The sequence below is a fragment of the Odontomachus brunneus genome, unplaced genomic scaffold, assembly GCF_010583005.1.
Source record: "Odontomachus brunneus isolate Ranch 3 - 2012 unplaced genomic scaffold, Obru_v1 Obru_scaffold_279, whole genome shotgun sequence".
NCBI classification, from domain to species: domain Eukaryota; kingdom Metazoa; phylum Arthropoda; class Insecta; order Hymenoptera; family Formicidae; genus Odontomachus; species Odontomachus brunneus.
In genome coordinates this window covers 214,197-235,356 of record NW_022639729.1, presented here as the reverse complement: position 1 = coordinate 235,356, position 21,160 = coordinate 214,197, and the positions used below count along the sequence as shown (strand labels likewise).

The 21,160-nt window shown below is 40.0% G+C and overlaps 1 protein-coding gene across 12 annotated transcripts in view; it reads right to left on the bottom strand.

Annotated features, from left to right (window-relative positions):
- Positions 1–21,160, bottom strand: part of LOC116853130 (echinoderm microtubule-associated protein-like 2) — a 64,242-nt gene that overhangs the window by 27,804 nt on the left and 15,278 nt on the right. For 10 of the 12 annotated variants that reach the window (XM_032834014.1, XM_032834007.1, XM_032834009.1 and 7 more), the window contains exons 2-3: positions 15,034–15,138; positions 1,220–1,450 (exon numbers count right to left, since the gene is read on the bottom strand). In XM_032834014.1, the coding sequence (XP_032689905.1) occupies positions 1,220–1,450; positions 15,034–15,082 (280 nt within the window). In that variant the 5' untranslated portion in view covers positions 15,083–15,138. Of the gene's footprint in view, positions 1–1,219; positions 1,451–3,892; positions 5,815–7,478; positions 8,077–15,033; positions 15,139–21,160 lie in introns of those variants that run through there. The other 2 variants (XM_032834011.1, XM_032834018.1) reach the window with 2 other exon arrangements.

Here is a 21,160-nt window from a genome sequence, read left to right as displayed (position 1 = left end):
GAGAGAGAGAGAGAGAGAGAGAGAGAGAGAGAGAGAGAGAGAGAGAGAGAGTACATTTTTTCTACGAGCCCAAGTTTCATAGGAAGAAGCTGAAATTAAAGTAAAAAAAAAAAATGAAAATCACACCAACAAGTCTCTTGCACCTGGTATTGTGTTTGGATAAATTCAACTTGCAATTTCACTCTCCGGGACGCGACTGCGAATGCAAGCGGCGACTTGAGAGGAGCCTTCTTCCCGCACGCCAATCGTCGTTTCCCAAGGTCTGCGCGAATGCCGAAGACCGGGACTAATTACGAGCCCCATTCACGTTCGTGAGTGAGTTCTCGATCGCGCGGGGCGAAACCGAACGTGACCTCAAAGCCGTCGCGTGCCAACAGGTATAACACCCGTGGGCCGCGTTTCCGTACATTCGAGCGATCTCTCGCGCGGCTTCTTCGTATCCGCGATTGCTGTCGTAACGATCGAAACTTTAGAAGCAGCTGGGCACGTGCTCGTTCGCTCGCGAGTCCGCCGGAAATACGTACGCTTGACTTGGGTTGCATGTCGCCGATCGCCGCATTCACGTCGACGTATTAATTCGCGCCTCGCGACGTATCCGCTTCGGCGATACCGAGCGCCAAACGCGATACGTATTACGTGCGCGATATTACGTGTCAGAGTAAAACGGTATATCCTTGATGCAGGCACGCCGCAGAAGAAAACGAACGATGGAGCGCGGATCGTTTGCATTCTCATTCGTGCAGCGAGAGATGGGATAGTTTAAGACTTATAATGGAAAGAAAGCGACAGGATGCATAAGGATGCATCCTGTTGCATTCCGTTACACTACGACCACTCGCGCTGAGACCCGGCTCAACCGAAGCCACAAAATCCAAAGAATAAGAAAAGAAACTCGGCAACCAGTAAGACTTTAAGATAATGAAACTTTCCTCGCACAAATAAGAGTGTAAAATTGAATTTCCGCTCCTGAGTTGCATCCGCCCTGATTCGCCAAATATATTTTGAAGAGAAGAACACTCAGATAATTTAATGATAAATAATGAAAATTTTACAAACAATTAAATTTAATAATAATAATAGTAATTTTGAATGATCACAGCTATTACCTCCACACGGAGAATAAATATCGGAGCGAATGAGAATTTACGAGGAATCATGGCGCCGCGACATCGAGCGCCGCTCGGGCTTCCATAATCGATACAAAACTTCGTCAACTTACTCCTGAGAGGTACATGGCCGTTCCTTAAGGGCGAGGACACCATCCTCTCGTTTCTCCTCTCGTTCCTTTCCTCCTCTCGCTTCTCTCTACCCTCGAGCTGGGCGATCCGCCTTAGCGCGTCCGCCAGAGTGGCGCGAAGACAAACTATTTCATCCCTCTGCGCCAGCGATTGTCTCTCGAGGTCCGCCACTCTGCCCAAAAGGGACCCGGTCTCGCACTCCAGCATCTCATCTGTAAAAAGGGGATTTTTGTTTACGATCATGAGGATAACGCGACCGCGAGAGCTCCGACTTTGAGAGCTTCTATTCGGGAGGACGGTCCGTCTTTCGGCTCAAAAATCTTCTTTAACCCTGGAATGGATACACGCGCTGAGAAACAAATACTTGAAAATCTGTGAGATATAAGGTTCACTTCTGTGAATAGACTGTATTTCACAAATTCCAAGTATTTCTTTTTTCAGATTTTCATACATCACAAACAGATTGTCTTGACTGACTTATGTCACGAAAATCAAATCGACTTACTTAAACAACTGGTTATTTTGTAACTGTAACTGTATTAGTAGTCAAATTGTAGCCGAGAAATTCCTTTTTGTAGTAAGCGTTACTATAATGTTATTCATGATCTTATATGTATAGTAGATAAAACTACCCGGTGTTGGCCGGATTATGATAAAGTATCAAGGGAATGAAGTCAGGGGGAGGGGCTGAAATGTTCAGGTTTCATGATAGCCTATATTTTCCGCAGGGTTCTAGAGAAAGAACAATGGTAAAAAAAGGCCGTTTTTGCCTACCGAAACAAAACGTTATCATTCCTTACTAATTTTGGTGCTATTTTGAGGTTAAAGTTATATTTCTCCAGATAATTCTCTATATTGTTACAAATATTGCCGAACCTGTCGATATTGTGGAGGAAAATTGCTATTTGCAATACACAAATCACAAACAATAAGTGTAGGATATTTTCAGTATTATTTAAATAACTGACTCTCGATATCTAAAATGGCGGATTCAATATGGCACAGTTTTGAATTTAAGATTATTCTATTTTGAAGTTATTTTATATTTTGATAATATTTATTATTTATTATTTATAATAAATTTATTTGATAATATTTATTATTTTTTATTAGGCTTTTAGATTAGCAGTTTTTTAGATTTTAGGTGAGCACTTTTTAAATTTCCATATTTTGCAACTTTATAAGATGACATAATTAAAATCATTCAATTTTGTTCCAAGAAGTCGCCATATTGGATGTCCTATTTAAAAAAATATTCATAAATTCATCTTCAACTTAGTTAGCTTTGAATACCTAATAAAACGTAAGACAGATGAAGTATTATTTGCTTTCTTCTCCTAGCAAAACTGATGACTTTTCGCTCAAATAAACGCTCAAGTAAATAGAAGATGTTCCCAATTTTTCCGGATAATTCTAATAGCATCACTGTATTTAGCAAGTCAAAATTGATAAGGAATGATAACGTTTTCACGTTTGTCTTGGAAGACAAAAAACGACCTTTTTGATCATTGTTCTTTGGTCCATCTTAAAGGATTTAGAAAAGTAGAGGAAATTCACAGACAGACAGACATTCTAATTTATACGTATAAATTGCAATGACCTTTCTGTCAGAGCAATAAAGAAGCATAGCTGACGTTGAAATTATAAATAATCTATGGTGAGACTGAGCATTCCTTTTTCTCTCAGTGATCTCACAGGCAATCTCACATAAAAATATTAGCGCGCCCATAGCTGCTGACACAGCAGAGCAGCAGTCAGAAGTTTAAGAGATTTCATGGGATCGAGTAAGATCTCAGTATCCATTCCAAGGTTCAATCCTTCCTGATACCCAGGTCTCTCGAGGCTCATCGCTGTTGTCACACGACCAAATGTCAAACATGGATGACTCGGGAATTCAGTTAGCAGGCGTTCATTGTACGCGCTCGGTTATCGACTGGTATCGCAAAAAAGAAATATTAGTCTCTCTCTCTCTCTCTTCGTACAGAAAGATAGAGCAAATGGGTCACGGTTTCCTAGGCTGGCTCGAGATAAAGAAAAAAAATTGGATTCCTCAACCGCCGTCGACCGATAGCGGCGCGCCACCACGTGGCACCGTGCTCATGAATCTTGCATGCGTGTGTCGGGCGTTTAATTTTGCATGACTATCGGCCGAATCTTCCATACTTCATACCCGCAAACAGCGCGAGAGTAACAAGAAAATCATGCCCTCGCACGATTTACCGCCCCGCGCCGTCCGGCGATTTACAATTCATGGAATATATTAAACGAGACCTGGCAGCGCGGTAAGTCGAGTTTCGATAAATCGTCACTCGCCTCACGTGCCCGCGACATTATATCCAAACGTCACCACAAAGGTCGAATTGTTATTTCGCAACGGTAATCCGCGGCTCTACAACGCCGCCGCCGAGAAGTACGCGCGTTATCTTTCCAGATTCGCTAGCGCTTTCCATATGATTGATATCATGTCATCGACAATGTAATTTTTCATGTTAATCAAGTCATAGACGAATAGAGGATAATTCGCGCCGAAGAATTCTCTGCGAAAAGGTCACACGCGGCTCTTTCCGCGACCCGGAAAATTGGCGTCTAAAAAAAACATAGAAAGAAAGAGAGAGAGGGGTGGGAGAGAAACGACGAATTATTTTTATACTCACGCCATGCTTGCTCCGCTTCGTCAATAGTATCCATCGTGTCCGGCGTGGACATTGCGATTAACCCCTCGCGATGACCCCGATATATTAATACGTTATTCAATTGAACTGATTAACGAGCGCAAACAGAGCCAATGCGCCGTTCACCGACATACATGTCTTTCGTGGCCCGATCTCAACTCCACTCGGCTTTCCTCGAAACGATAACTAATAACCCGCTGAGTTTCCTAGCTTTTTCTAGCTTCCTGCTGGCTCTACGACGTGGTTCGCTCGCCTACGGCCGACGCGACTATTCTTAGTTGCATCGTCCGCCGGCAAACAGAAGTCGATAAGATTTAAGAACGAAGCTGCGGGCGTGCGACGCGCAATTTCACGCGAAGAATAATCCCGCGGCTGTGCGCCTCTCGAGTGCGCGCGCTAATTGTCGAAAATTTACGGTCACGGTGATTCGGTGACGTTAAAGACGCGCCGAGCAACCGGAATGTCCTGCCCTCGTGGAAACATTTTCCACGAGTACTCGGCGATTATAAGTGCGCGACGCCACTATCTCGACACCACGAGCCGACCACCATGTCACTGCCAGCCGGCAATTTGAGCGTCAATTAGCGCCGTGCAATTAGCGCGCGGGAGCACCCATCCGCCGCGCCGCGCTTTGCCCCGCTACATCGGTCGAATTAGTAGTGCGAGCCTTTCGTCAAAGTGACGACACGTAAAAGAGAGAAAAAGAGAGAGAGAGAGAGAGAGAGAGAGAGAGAGAGAGAGAGAGAGAGAGAGAAAGAGACAGAGACGATTGGAACGTGCGCGAACGAGGAGCGGGCATCTCGCGAAACGCAACTTTCTACCGCCGACGCCGTCGAAACTGAAGCGCGATCGCGGAATGGCGAGAATTCGAGCACGCCGAGCGTGTGTCACGTGGACCTGCTCATATGCTGACGTGCCACAGCATGACGTTCCTCCAAATCGAACTTAAAACCGCACCGGCTGTGCCGCCAAGCCGTGACTTTACGTAACTGAATGCATTTTCCTAGCGGAATGAAAATTCACGACATCGTCTTATTCAAATGTATGCGGTGCCTCTGATAGTCGTTTGTGTGCATTTTCGAATATGCAAAGGTGTTCACGTGATCGTAGGAACGCGATCGCATTTCCTTTCACACAAGGAATTCCTTAGGCGAGATCTGAAATTTGGTATTTAGTTGAAACCCCTTTCAGCGCGAATTTGATCGAGCTGTACTCTGAGAACAAGATGGCAACAGCAGCTATATAGATGATAATTTTACGAGCTTTGCAAGTAGAATTGCAGAAAAAATATTTGGAAATTTATTTGTAGGATAAAAGTGTATCTTTCTGCGAAATAAACTTTTGTCCTACACGAATAAATTTTTAAATATTTTTCTTTCAGTCTAATATATATACAGGGTGTGAAAAGTTAAAAGTGTCATGGGCTACTATGTTGACAGTTAAAACATTAAAGTGTCTTTCACTGAGAAAAAATGTTTGGTATTTGTAACTATAATCATATAAAGAAATAGCATAAATTATGGTCAAGACAACCATTTTTTAGTCAGTTGGGGTTAAATTGGGTCTAAACTATATTTTTTATTTTTTCAAAACGAAGATAGTAATAGTAACATGCATAGTAAGATTATTATCACTAAAATTATAATACAATTGTTTAAAAAATTATTGTCTGGACTATAATTAATTTATAATAATTATTTCTCTATATGATTATAATTACAAATACTAAACATTTTTCTCTCACTGTTGAATTTATCTTGGTGACTGCACTTAGAAAAGAACTACCTTCATCAGATGATGTTACTTCAATAACAAACGGTTGGTAAAAAAGCAAAACTTTCATTTCGTTTAGTTTTAGAAATAATAGCTACATCTTTGACTTTACATTATGTGTGTATATATATATATATATATATATATATATATATATATATATATATACACATAGTTTAATAAACTCTATTTTGTAGTTATTGTAACTAAAGTTTCAACTGCTATAGCTACATGCTTATTAAACTATATGCATTAATTCTACATATTCAAAACTCATATAGTTGTTACTTATACAGTCGCCATCGTTTTTCTTCCGAGTGTGTGTGTATTTTTTTATACTTTCTTCATTCTCTACGTATTTTAGCAATTGTACAATAAACTCTGAAATATAAGAGACTCGACTTCACAAGTAATGAGCCATTGAAACAGAAACAGCGAGACAGGATGCGTCGCGATGCGACGACAACAATAACGATGACGACGACGACAACGACGATACGAAAGCTCGCACCGGTAAAATCGCACTTAGCAATGCAAAGCGCGAGACGCGCGATAGTCGCGAGAATATCGTGGATGTTATGTAAACGCGCGTATTCCTCCGCCGTGCTCGAGGAGGAAAGGAGCATGGAACTTTTGCCCCTCTTCCTCCGCGTCGGTGCTTTCCCCACTGGAAGATGCGATAACCGCTCGACGAGATGAACGATAATCGACCGTAGGCTCTTTACCCTCGCACTTACACCACTGCCTCTTTGTGTCTCATGTTCTCAACGCCTTCCAGAAGAAAAAAAAGATAATCCCCCTCGCAATCGATCACGTACTAAAACGGAAGGATATATTCTCTCCGCGGCAAAATGCACGTTAATAGTTTCGCGTAATGCGCTCGCTCGAGCATTCAGCGACTCGTTTTACGGCGATATTCAGCGTGCAATTATTCGACGTGCGTAAATTAATCGTTCGCATCGTATTCTCCCGATATTTGCAACCTTCTGCAAAATTGCAATTAGGGACGCGATAATTATCTCATTAATTTCTAATTTTTAACTTAATACTTTGTCTTTAGTGAGAGATATATATTGAGTATACGAGCTATTCTGGTGCTAAATCATATTTTTGTTAATTAGTCGACGGAATTGTTTCTCTAAAAAAAAAAAAAAAAATCCTATACGGTATACGAACATGTAAATTGTTAATTTTTTTTAGATTCCGCGATCAAGATATGGAATTTTATTGCACGCGGATTTTATATGCAAACGTGATGCAAAAGTTTGCTTAATTGGTTCACCGAAAGTGAATGTATCACGAGACGTCGCTCGGTTTTTTTCCTTTTTTCGTGGATCGAGACAGCTGCGTGCGCTGATAAAATTATCCGCGTCTGCAATATATTGTTCCGCTTGCCGATAACTTCTCGCATGCTGACCGAAGCACAATTTACACGAAAATGTCACGACGCTTTGTTGGGAAATTTATGAAAATCGCGAAGCCCAAATGACCTCTGCTTTCATCCGCGTGCCAAATATATATCCGTCACTTTTTAACGCGGTAATTTAGTAATCTACATGACTAGAAGTAAATTATAGATATTCCAACGGTATCATTTAACGTTAAAATCTAAGAATAATTCGTGCACGACTCCATCGGAGAATCTAATATGAATCTCAAGCCTTGTTCAACCCAACTGACGAATGTGACTCTTGAAACGAATCGGCAAGGACTGGCTGAAGCGTGCAATGAAGCAGTAATGTCAAAACGTGTGTAAGATTTATGAGACATTTCCGATCGAATCGTCGATGATAACCTGTCCGTCGACGTAAGGAGGATCCGCCGTGGAGCTGCCCGAAGCATTCCGGGCGTTCGAGCGCAGCCAGAACGAAAATTAATTTTCCGTGCAGCAGTTGAGCGAAATGAGGTTCAGCTCAACAATCGACGTATCGACATCCTGGCCGTGGGAAGAGCCGTTCGTCGACACCGCGACCACTTCCGCGGTTGAGCGACACAACAATCCAAGGAATCAACCCCGTCGTCAGCCGCGCGCTTTCACTTGTCGCGGAAAAGAGAGCGCGAAAGAGGGATAAAGGGAGAGCGTGGTTTCGGCCCGAGCGAGATTTTCAAAACCTATCGACCACGAGTCGCGTCGAGCGAGTCCTCGCTCGTGTTCGACGGCGGGAATTTCCGCGACGCGTCCGCTACGCACGTACGTCGAACGGAAGCGGCGTCGGGGCGCTTCCGCCACGCGAACACAAGCCGGAAGTCGTCCGCGGATTTGCCCGACTAACGCGATCGGCTTTCGAAAATTCCCCTCGGCGAGAGCGTCGCCGCCGAGGCGGACTCCATCGCGATCGCTGCTGCTCGTGTAACACGTGTGTTTTCCGTGCGACCGCCCCAACGTTACTGTCAGAGCGGCTACCAGCTGCTTTGGTCGCGATCAATACGGTCTAGATAGTCGAGATGATCCAGATGACGGCGGGCTACGCCGCCGTGCCATTGACTGCGGGTAAGACGTGTGCATACGCGGCGTGCGATCGAGATTCCCCCGCCGATACAAGCGGTTCGATCGCACGACGGGAATTAATTGTCGTTTTAATTAGGAGACGGCGGTAATTTGTTTATTGAGAGGACAAGCGTCCGATTACACCGTGAGACGCTTCAGGAATTTCTCATAAATTTTCGCGATCAAACGATAATTGACAGCCGATTGACAGAAGAACGTATCCGAAGTGTCTCATTATTTTGGAATAGCAGGATCCTCCGGTTGATTTGGAGACAATTTTTTCTCAACGAAAATACCAAGACAGGAAATTTATTTTTGAGCGGTCGTCCGATTTCTAATTTCGTCTATCTTTTAATTAAGTCTCACGTTTTTAGTAAGATTTTATCGTGGCAAACTTAATTGAGATTACCTGAAGAACGTGGTTCTGCACACACACGGAAATATACATACTGCATTCGAGTAAATGTTATTTGTCTTAATATATTTAGTAAGTTATTTAGTATGTTATTTGTCTTAATAAATTTAGTAAGTTTATATATCCGCAAATCTACCATAAATTCATCATAAGCAGCAAATTTATTTAGAAAACATTCTGAATCCTAGTTTAACATTTCAATCAAGACAATTGAAAAAATCGGTTTATTTACTATACAGAATCGAATTAACATTTGACAAAGTTTCATAATGTCAAAAGAATAAATGCTCTTTTTAGGTACATAATAATTTTAGGTAGTATAATGATAATGTTTTTAAAATTTATAATAAGTGCATTTTGAGACTATTGTCAAGAAAATATTCTTTATTGAAGATAATCATTTCAAGAAAAAAACATAAACTGAGTGATCATTTTTTTAGCAGTAGAATGATTTTCTGTGGGAATTCTATACGGAGAAAATATCGTAAATATAGTAATCGAAAATATCGAAAATATAATAAAACTTACGTTAAATTTATATTTTTTTACAATATCTTAAAAAGTTAAATAATGTTGAAATTGTAGTAGAAATTATTATGAAAATAATAGATTTTACCTGTATCCTAGTATACGATACAAAAACATTCAAGTGATTATAATAATTTTGCGACATAAACTCAAAAGTATAACATTTTTAAATAAATATTTAATAATTTCGGTCATTCAATTCGGTCCAAGGTTGCAAACATTTTATTGCAATTTTTACTACAACATTTTCTCTGTTATAGCTCGCAGGAAATCCTACTTTTCCAATTGTTGATAATTTGAGAATTATCATAATGTCTCAACACTTGTACTGAAGGAAATTCTACTCGGAATTGGATCCTCCATTAAAAAGTAGCGCAGTAGAAAGAGAAAACTCTGCCTTATTGTCTTCAGGAAAGTATCTTCCCGCAATGAAAATGTGTTCTCGAAATGAAGCCGCCATCACCGGCTCCACTAACATCGTTTACGCCGCAAAAATGCAGCACGTCACGTAGATTGTATATTTTCACGCTAGCGTAAGCCGCGTGTGACCTCGCGAATGAATCATCCATTTGTCTCGATCAACCTTTCGCGATCGCCCTGAATAAACGACGTCGGTTGATATCGGTGTATATATCGGCGCACCCTCTCGATTCTTCGAAAATCTTGCTATATCATGCGAACTAGTTCGCTAAAAACGTCGACGTTATATCATTCCCGGGCGCGATAGCTTTCCGCCGACAAATCGACGCGATATACATATACAAGGTGTCCGGCGACTCACGAAGAAGCCATAATAAAATTCATAGGTATATTAGGTCAAAATGAACAAACAATTTCTTTACCATTTTGCGAACAACCACGTAAAATTTTGAATTATTAATCAATGAAGATTCGTGAATAATCACGCGCCATACGGTATATGAGCTATGATGGCGATGTCTGCTTGTTTATTAGATCAAACTGGACAAAACAGTCCTCTCTACCATTTTCCAAATAACCACGTAAATGTTATTAATCAAAGAAGATTGGTACATTATTGCGCACAACCCTACACTATCTTTTTTGATTAATATATAAACATTTACGTGGTCATTTGGAAAGTGGTAGACGACCATTTTGTTCAATTTAACGTAATATATAAACATACAGATGTCAGATATACAAGAGCCAGATGTCGACATCACATCTTTGACTAATAACTTAAAATTTTACGTGATTGTTCGGAAAAGAATGGTAAAGGAATTTTTGTCCAGTTGGATTCGGTTGACCTCATCTACATGTACGCGGCTCCTCTGTGAATTATCAGACACCCCGTATATATTTCTGGGCGTCAGGCTTTTGTTGCGAAATTGCGCCCGCGTTTGAATCGATCATGCGAGAAGCGGAAAGAAGAGGCGCGAATTAAATTCCATACAGTGCGGTGCGCGTTGCGATGTTACGTCGTTACGTAATCCTTCGGCGGCGATTCCAATAGATAGTGCTCGAAGCTACACCGTTGTAACACGAGACGCGAGCCGCGAGCTGTCGATGCAAATCTATCCGCGCTTCTAGAATTACCCCGAAACTTTCGGAATAATAAATCACTCGGAAGACAATGTGCTGCTAATTGCATCGTACGTTGCGCGCGCGCACAGGCATACTAATCGCATCTTTCGCCGGGCTGTATCGGCTCGCTCGGGAACTTTCAAGTTGCATAACGGACGCGTATTGTCGCGAAAGTTGCCACGCTAATAAAGTGACAAAAGCAACTAGCGACGATGGAGCAATAGATAATAATCGGTGCGCAAATAAATTTAACTATCACATATTCGACGAAATGACAAGTCGTCAAAGAATTACTGATTGCGCTCGATGGCATTTTTGAACAAAAAAATTATATCTAAACTTATCCTTCTCAATCCTAAGGTGAACTATTTCAAAATCTTATGAAAATATTTTTTAACTTCAGGAGTTACTAAGACGCAAATATATTTTTTTTTTTCTGAATTTTTTATTCTTTATATTTTTCAGTGTAAGACAAGTAATTTCACACGCACACTGAGAGAAATTATCCGATAAAAAATTGGCAAACGGATATTTCTGATCAAAGTGCCGATGAATTTTTATATCCGATCAGGATATCCGATTAAATTTAATCGAATACTTTCGATCATAGTGGCATTTAATCAGATAAACCGACCAAAAAGTTATGAACCTATATTTCTGATCGAATATTTCTTGATTGAAAACAAAAATTCATTGGTATTTTGATCGGAAATATCCCTTTGTTAATTTCTTATTGAACAATTTCTCTCAGTATGTTAATCAATGACCTACCATATATACAGCATATGGTTTTACACACTTTAAGGAGAATTAATAGACTTGGAAAAATATCCAGCTGATCAGATACCAGAATTGAAAAGATTATATTAAAAAATGAATACACTCTCTGTTTTGCACTTCCTCAATTGTCCGTCGGTAATAAACAGTATCGGTTTGCTTATCTGTTGATAACTCATTGAAAACAAAACAATTGAAAGGGATTTAAAATGAAGGCCATGTAGGAGCACGGTTATTCTAGTGCTATTTACAATTATTAAAACATATCTAAAAGATCAATTCAAAATACATAAATAATTATACAAAAAAGTTTTTTACTAAATAATAAATAAATAAAGCCACACGCGTTAACGAGTGCTACTTGTAATTTGTCAATATGTCTAATATCATTTGTTAAGTAGGAACCAAAAGTTTGTGATAAATTGTAAAAATGTTAAAAAATGATGTTATTTTATAACCCATTGAAAAATTTTATATTACAAATCCGATACAGTGTTCTTGTAAAACCAGCTCTTATTGCATTTCGTATTTTGTACATCTTGGATCAGAAATAATATAGAAATAATCAACCAAGGGTGGCAGAATCGGCGATATTCTTAGATCTAATGCGCCTGACAACACGAGTACATAATACCAGTGCGGTATGATGACTGTCTCTTAATTAAAAGCCACGTAATATATGCACGTAATCATTAATAGCGAATGTAGCGATCGAGATCGCTGTTCGACGCTCATAAATTACGATCATAAATTTGTTCTCATCACTCGCATACATCCACTTTACGTCGCAATTGCTTGTTACTGTCAGATGAGTTTCTTTTCTCAATTTTTTACTACGACCAGAGTATACTTAGAAGGCGATCGCGCGTTTAGCGGAGCGATTTCCTCCTGCGGAAAAATTCCCTCCTCCGATCGACGCTTCTCTCATGGAACGCGAAATTTTTCTCTTGCTTTTGACAGGATGAAAACCTCAACCTTTCATCGTCGTTTACTGATTCTAAAGGATCACAATAGACTTAATTCATGTGACAATTGAATTCCTAATCTGCCTCTCAAATGAGTACACGGAAGCAAAAATATGGTGGAGAAATATTTAGCTGTGAACAGCGTATTTTCTAAATTACTTGGAGCAAAGTTTCAAAGTAGATTGACAGCCGAGTCACCGGAATTCGAGTTATTTTTCACTCCTATAGGACGAATTCTCGACTTTGAATTGTTGAATGAATATTTTCAATCGAAATTGAACAGTGAATTCAATGCATTTTACTGCCAACGAAACTAATTTACTTTCAATCGATTGAAACATTCGCTCGGTGTCAGAATCTATTCTAATCTTAAGTGAAACTCTTGTGATTTCGAGTGACAGGATTGTTGCTACCACCTCGAGTGAAAATGCTACTTTTCACTTCAAAAAATTTAGAAAGTAGTTGCATCACTTTAGTCATTTTTGTATGTACGAAAAAAATTTTCAGTTTAGGCAATTAAATAGATACCGGACGAGAAACTCGCTGACGAGAAATGATATCCCTGTCACTGTAATTGAAAACACTCAGTTACGTTGAAACTTGAATGAGAGAATAATTGGCTAAGTGGAAACCTCCGACAAGGATCTTTTTGTTCCTATAACCGAGTTTTTCATTTTGGTCTTCAAGCAACAGAAAATTCAGTTACATCACTGAAGTTATGTTTTTCCTGTATGATGATAATATGTATAGTTGATGTGATTCAGTTACTTCAGTGAGTCAATTATATCAATGTAGTTGCACCCAATTTGATCGGGGTGACGTTTGCCACGGATACATTCTACTTGGAGCAACCAGTGGTCTATTTTTTTCAGCTGTATTGCTATATTGGTGCAATAAGTTAAAGTAAAATAAAATATACTCTAACTTACTGCACCAGTGCAGCTGAAAAGAACAGACTTCAGATATCGTCACTGCTGCAACGCCAGTAAAGGCCATCACATACAAAATTCCGTAAGAACTTAAAACGTAAGCGTAGAGAAATCGACCAATCCCAATCGAACACTCGGCTCTCCGTAACCCCTTCATTATTACGAAGAGCCGAATACTCGATTGGGATTGGTCGATTTCCTTACGCTTACGATTTAAGTTCGTACGGAATTTTGTGTATGATGGCCTTAACTTAGCAATCTCTTTGTCGTTGCAGCAAGCACATAATCAATCGTTCCGTGCTTTACTATTGAACCTGGTCGGCACAACCTGATTTATTTTGCGAATCAACCATACTATTTTTCTCGTATAGTAAATGTACAATTTTCTCTTTATCAGAGATTTGAAAGAAAAGCTCCGGAAAGAACAAACGTAAACAGAATTTGGCACCTTTGAATAAAAGCTGTCAATCGAGCAGGTTGAAAGGAAAGTTCAATTGTTTGAGACGAGTAGACGTCGAATTTCAAGTGTTGAAAGGTTCAGAGTTCTGGTGGGAGTTTATTTGAGCGGCGTTTAACCGACGACGATGAATTTCGCGAAATTCCAAAGGGCACCGTTAGCGTTCCACTGCGTTTCCGTGGCGGCCGAGGAACTACGCCGAGGGAGGATCGTTATTAATGAAAGAACAGGATGAGCTGCGGCCGCACCTTCGAGTAACGTCATCGCGCCACCTTGAATGGCTTATGTAACAAGTGCCACTGTGCCACCGTAGACAATGTGCGCTACGTGACGCGTGTGCGCGTGTGCGCGCATTGTCTTGCACGGCCGTTACTTTTTAATCGCCGCGCGTCCTTGCGCGCGGAATCCATCAAATTCGATTCGTATCCTTCGTGATTTGATTAGAAGCAATTTGTCGCTCCATAGTCGGAAACAAAGATTGCATAAGCGGCACGACAACTTCGTCGAATCGCGGCGGATCGAGGAAGGGTAAAGAATAAACGACCTTCTATGGGATGAATCCTTGGGTCTTTAAAAATTAAGGCCTACCTTGGAAATTTTTTAAGATAATTAAAATAATAAGAAGATAATAAGATTGACATGTTGAAAGTAAAGATATTCTCCAAATAAGAAAAATGTCCCTTTTTTCTGTGCAACATTCAGAGAAATTATCCGATAAAAAATGAACAAACGGATATTTGGAATCAAAATACCGGTAAATTTTTATATTCCATCAGAATACTTCCGATCATAATTTCATCAGATAAACCGATCGAAAAATTATGAACCGATAGTTTTCATCGAATGTTTCGATACAAAAATTCATCGGTACTTTGATCGGAAATATATTAATTTTTTATCATATAATTTCTCTCAGTGAGCAAACGTTTTAACAGCACATATCAATCCCTAAAATATAAGTGGATGAAAATTTATTTGTGGAAATTTGGTGAAAATGTATTGCGTTAGAAATTTTCATCTGTTACATACGAAATAAAGGGATAAAAATTAAGAACGATAGTAATTAAAAGAATTATACAGAATAACCATCTAATTGTTGGTTATAAAATCCTATAGTAATATTTATTATAAAATTCTCTCTCCGTATAGAGGCAGTCCTGATTGCGTTGCGGGCGCGAGGAAACCGCTGCGAGCTCGTCGCGGTTTTCGATACAGCAAATTACGACGTTACGTCGAAAAGGCTTACCCATTTCTTGCTTCGCACTGTGTGCCGAATGCCCGTTTACGCGCATCATCGAGCCCGGACTTTCCTTTTCATGCTTGTGCAGCTCCCCGATCGAACAGTCCGTGTCTGCGAAAGAAAAGAAGGGCAACATTATTGCGTGTGCTGCGTATACTCCGAGCTGCTTACGGTGCATCGAGGTATCGCGTTATTGTCTATCTGTCGAAATATCGCGCTTTCTATCGCGCCTTTCTATTAATCGCCTTCACGATCGGTTGTGCAAAATCCACTAATTGAAAGGACAACGTTCACATTCTGAATATTCATGCCTCACGCGTTGTCTTAGATCATTCTTTGGGAATGCTAGGTACTCGACAGTCTCGCGGAGAGTGTCTCTTCTGTACATATCGATACACCGTAATGCGATTCCGCAGCGGGAAGTCCAGTGGGCGTGTTCGGCCTTTACGTAAGCGTCGATCGCAGCCGTTAACAACAAAATCTCGTAACTTTTAAACGCGCGTGTTTTTCCGCGGCACGCGTGTTCTTGCCGCGAGCGTGAATCGCCGGTGATTTCGCTCGAAAGGAGGAACATCAACATAACGACCTTGGCAAATGAAAACGAATGGCGATACGCGTGTGTGTCCGTGTGTGTGTATGCGTGCAGAAAGAATTACCGAAGAATCTAGGACGCACATCGCGCCTTTCATGTTTACGCCGCAGTCGATGCAAGAAGAAAGTGCAGGCGGCAGACTTTTATCAATCGGATGCCGCGAATGCAAGTGAAATTCGCACTTTGCGTCCACTCCGTCGCGAACACGCGATTAATGCTATTCGATCGTACAAATTAAGTGATAATAATTCAGTGAAACGAGGCCACAAGATGATTAATCGATTGCTCATTATTATCTTATATAAATTAATTATGAGAAATTTATTGATATTAGCGAATTAAAGTTTTTTGCCAGATAACGTAAATTCGTGATCGCGCGACACGACATTCTTCGATCGCGAATCTCTAATTTGCACGAAGACGCGCGCGAGCAGAAGCTCTTGAAGATCGACCCTGACAATCGATGCAACATGCCGCGAAACGTGATTCGCAAATATGAGACGAGTGAATTTTTCAGACATGCTTTCACACGTCCTTTCGCCGCGTTCCGCTTTCTCAGTCGCGATTTCTCAATCGACCGAGACGTCGTCTCGTCTCGTCGTCATCATTGTAACCGGCTCGATTTTTGCGTCTCACGGCACGTCTCCGCTTTTACGCGCCCGCGACTATCGATATCCACTTTGGCCGTGCGGGCTCGAGCGGCGAATGTATGTCGGAAACGTAAAGAGATCTCAAGTGCATTATCTCGAACTGGGACACGCTGAGAGTATATTACTCGGCGAATATGGCCAGGATACGTGCCAGACTCGTCGGTTTACAATCTCGCCCGATGCCGGCATGACGCCGGCTATCGGTCACGCGAATTAAAGATCGTCGCTGTTCTCGGTTACGAATCGTCCGCGCAACGATGATCTGCGAAACGCGCAAACTGGAAATCTTCGGCACGAGGTGTTTGCAAACGCGCTTCGGATAAGACCGGCGAAAGTTGAACAGGGTCCAAATTCCGGCGTCGAACAGACCGCCATAAATCTAAACCCAGTTATCGATAGATCCCAATCTGACTTAAAAGTCGAAAGGCGCCACCGTTGCGGTATCTTTCTCGAGTTTTATAAGGAATACTGTATGGCGTTGTTACACTGAAAAAAGAATATTCGAAAATTGATTTATGGGATATGGAGTTTATTCAAAGAAATAAATCCGATTTCACAAAAGTAAATTTCATTTCACTGAAGTAAATTTGATATTTCATAGAAATAAACTTCACAGAAATAAACTTCATGTCCCATCAATAAATTTTTAAATCTTTTCTCAGTATATTACATCCTTACAGCGCAAAGGCTTGATACGTTTTTATTTCCCTGAGAAACGGATGCATAAGAAACGGTTTTATAAGAATATTGAATGGCACTGAGAAAAAAGTACTTGAAAATTGATTTGTTCGATATGGAATTTATTCAAAAAATGAATCTGCTTTTGCCAAAATAAATTTGACTTCACTGAAATAAACTTTATACTTCATAAAAATAAACTTAATTTCACAGAAATAAACTTTATATCCTATAAATAAATTTTCAAGTATTTCTTCTCAGTGTCACATCCTTGAAACACAAAGAGTTAGTTCTCAATACGTTTCTACTTTCTTGAGAAATGTTTTGTAAAGAATACTGAATGACTTGCTGCACTGAGAAAAGAATATTTGAAAATTTATTTGTGGAATACAAAGTTTACTCAAAAAAATATGTCTAATTTCATAAAAATAAACTTGATTTCACTGAAATAAAATTGATATTTCATAGAAATAAATTTAATTTTATAGAAATAAATCTTATGTCCCATAAATTTTCAAGTATTTTTTTTAATGTATTACACCCTTGGCAAAGGCTTGGTTTTCAATACATTTCTACTTCCCTGAAAGACGTTTTATAAGGAATATTAAATGGAGTCGCTACACTAAGAAAAGTATTTGAAAATTGATTTGTGAGATATGAAGTTTATTCAAAGAAGTAAACTTGATTTCACATAAATACATTTATATCCTACAAATAAATTCTCAAGTATTTTTTCTTAGAATATCACACTCTTGGAGCGCAAATGGTTGCTTGTCAATACGTTTCTATTTCCTTGAGAGACGGTTGCATCCCCGAGTAACTCCAGTCATTTTACACTGCGATTTGGACGTATTATGGAACTTCTTGGAATCAATTCCGATCGGAATTATTCCGTATTCAGATTTCTGTCGTCTTTTCTAGGGAAAACGGAATTATTGCGATCGAATTCGATTCTGAAGAGCTCCATGATATGTGCCTCGGGCAAATATTATGAAACTATTCGGAAAGATTTCCGATCGGAATCCTTAGATTATTAGATGTCTCTTGTATTTTTCTAAGAAATACGGAATAGTTCCGATCGTGCAGAACCGAATAGTTTCATAATACCTGCTCAGTCTATCCTCGGAAAAGGAAAGGCGAAGGAACGGCAGCGCAAAGGAGTTCTTGGAGCCAGCGAGTCGAGTTGAATCGAATCGAAATACAAAACCAGTAAGCATTGACCCGGCCAGAATGCTGCCTTATTGGTGCGTGAGTAAGGCCGAACCCCACGGTGCTTATTTTACGAGATATCCGTTGCGCACACGCTGCGAACGTGCTGCGCTGTGGTGCCGTAACGACATGTATACACCGCCTTATACGTATTACACACGACATGGATAATTGGTTCACCGATCTCCGTCCGTAGGCAGGGAGATCTCGCGCCGTTAAGCCAATGTTAAGACTGTCCAGCCGGTCAAGTGACATTAGGTTTACGTAAATAGCCGCACCCATGACCGCGCGCACTGTTGCGCGTTTTACGATATTCCGCTTTGCCCTCCGCACTCCACAGACCTTTAGACAAACGTGCGTGACTTGACCGCGTCAAATTTCGCGAATAATTGCACCGATCGCGTCGTCATCGCCTTGGCAAAATTTATGTTACGTTCTCTTGATTTGGTGTCTGATAAATCGTGAAAAGTCGACACAAGAGGGTCGAGGTGTCGTAAGCTATATGACCGAGGATAATGAAAAAGATTTTGAGGTAAAATGAGTTTGTTAGGAATTCATTGAAACTTCACATATAAGTTCAATCACATATAAGTTGAAATATCTATCTAACTGCTTGTGTAATTAAAAGTTTGAGATATTTGAAATTAAAGTTGACATTTTTTATACGTGTTTCTTTGGGTTAGCGTGCTGTTGTTAATATTTTGTAAACTATAATTAGAATTTTAGTGAAAAAAATTACTATGATATTAAATACCGACATTGCACACAAATTCCATAATTATTAACCATTTTGTTTGGAAAATTCAGCGGTAGAAAGTTTATAATTCATAGTAATATTCGAGAGATACATATACATACGTGAGTATACATGTATATACCCACATATTTAAACACTTATGTACACAGAGAGAACGATTTATTGAATCAAATAAATGTTTCTTTGGAATAGTCCAAACAAATTATTAGATTGACACAACAAAAATATTTCTTTGGAACTAAGCCGCAAATAAATATTTTTGTTGTTTCAAACAAAACTTTGTTCGATCAATCGAAAAATTCGTTTGGACTATTCCAAAGAAGCGTTTATTTGATTCAACCAAATCGTTCTCTCTGTGTACATCTTTTTATTATCTGTGCGTCTCTATTAAACCAACTGATACACAAATGAAGCATTAATAAGAAAAATAGTAGCGATATTTTGCGTATTTATAAACATTGAGTATACACATTGGGAGTTTCACACTCTCCTCCGGGCACTTTGTGGAGACGTAGAACAGGTTGAGATAAACACAAAAGTATCATACCATTTTGCGATATTCGCAATAATTATCGAGATATTAATTGTAGAAAACTTGTAAATGATCATGCAGAATGGTAAATGAGTTATAGTAGCGACGACTGCCGTCGTGTACTTATATTTTAGGTCAAATTGAACAAAAAAGTCCTCTACCATTTTTCAAATAATCACATAGATTTTTAATTATTAATTAAAGAAGATTATTGCACGATTTTGCGTGGTAATGCACTCATCTTCTTTAATTAATAATTAAAAATCTATGTAATTATTTGAAAAATGGTAGAGGATTTTTTTGTTCAATTTGACCTAAAGTATAAGTACACAACGGCAGTCGTCGCTATTATAACTCATTTACCATATCCTGCATGATCATTCACAAATTTTCTACAATTAATATCTCGATAATTATTGCGAATATCACAAAACGGTATAGGACTTTTATGTTCACCTCAATCTGTTCTACGTCTCCACAAAATGCCCGGAGGAGAGTGTGTGACACCCTGTATATATCTATTTCAACTTTGTATCAAATTAACTTTTATTACTTAAATAATGAAATAAATGTATGGAAACGTATAATTTTGTTCGCGCGCGCGCGCGCGATAAATAATAAATTTATGAGTGGTCTCTTAATGCGCCATTCTGAAAATTCTGAGTTTTACAAATTCCTTAAAAAAAAAAAGAAAAATGAATGCATTAAGTTCCAATAAAGTCTTAACATTTACCAGGCCAATTGTTTACTAACATTCCTATTAGTTTCAATATTAGTCCGAAATATCCAAGAAGAGCAAACAGACTGTTTCTTTAATCAAAAAGGATTGTAAAACAATGACGGTCTTTACTGAAGGGAGGCACGATTGGGAGGTTCAAAGCGACTCTTGACATTTCAAGTCTCCTGAAAAAGTTTAACGTGCACTTACGATTACTTATTCGCGTCTTATGCCTTCCGCCGTTATGTTTCTCATAAGTTCGAGGTAAAAGTGAAAGTAAATGGATCTAGATAAGAATTGTGGACTGTAATGATCGAGTCGACAATCGATCGCGGCGCACATCGGACGAATTGCGCATATTTCAAATCTTGCGACACGCGTTACGCGCCCGGAAAGGGCAAACCGTACTTTCTCTCTATCGCGGGAAAATTCCCGCGGCGCTGCATCTATTTAATCCGCGGTGCGCTCGCGCAGACGCCTAATAGGGATATGCGGGTCGAAATAGCGGCGGAGCCGAGAGAACAGAGCGCGGGTGGCTTGACGGAGGTGAGGGCCGCGATTGTGCGTTTCGCACAATTACGGACAATGCGGGAGCGAATTTGCATAGAGCGCGAATTGACGCCGTCGCGAACTGATGGCGGCGGCGGTGGCGAACGGCGACGCCGGGTTGGCGACGTCGCGGCCGAGATGGAGCTTAGTTGGCTCGAATGAGACTCGTTAAACACAGCTGGAGTAGTTAACAGACAGTCAGCCGATGAAAGTGGACCAACGTAGAATTTATGACGGCGGGAACGCTCGGTGCCGCCAGTATTTAGCTACTTTGCGCTCGTTCTTGCAGACTTCAAACAGCTGTCGTAAATCTAATCGGGGTTGTTCGTTATATTGTGCGACACGACGCTGCTGTTACATTAGTAACAGTCGAACTGTATCTACAACTTCTCGTAATGTCTCCCCGACGAAATGTCGACGGTGATAGGCTGCGTGCCGCGAAATAGCG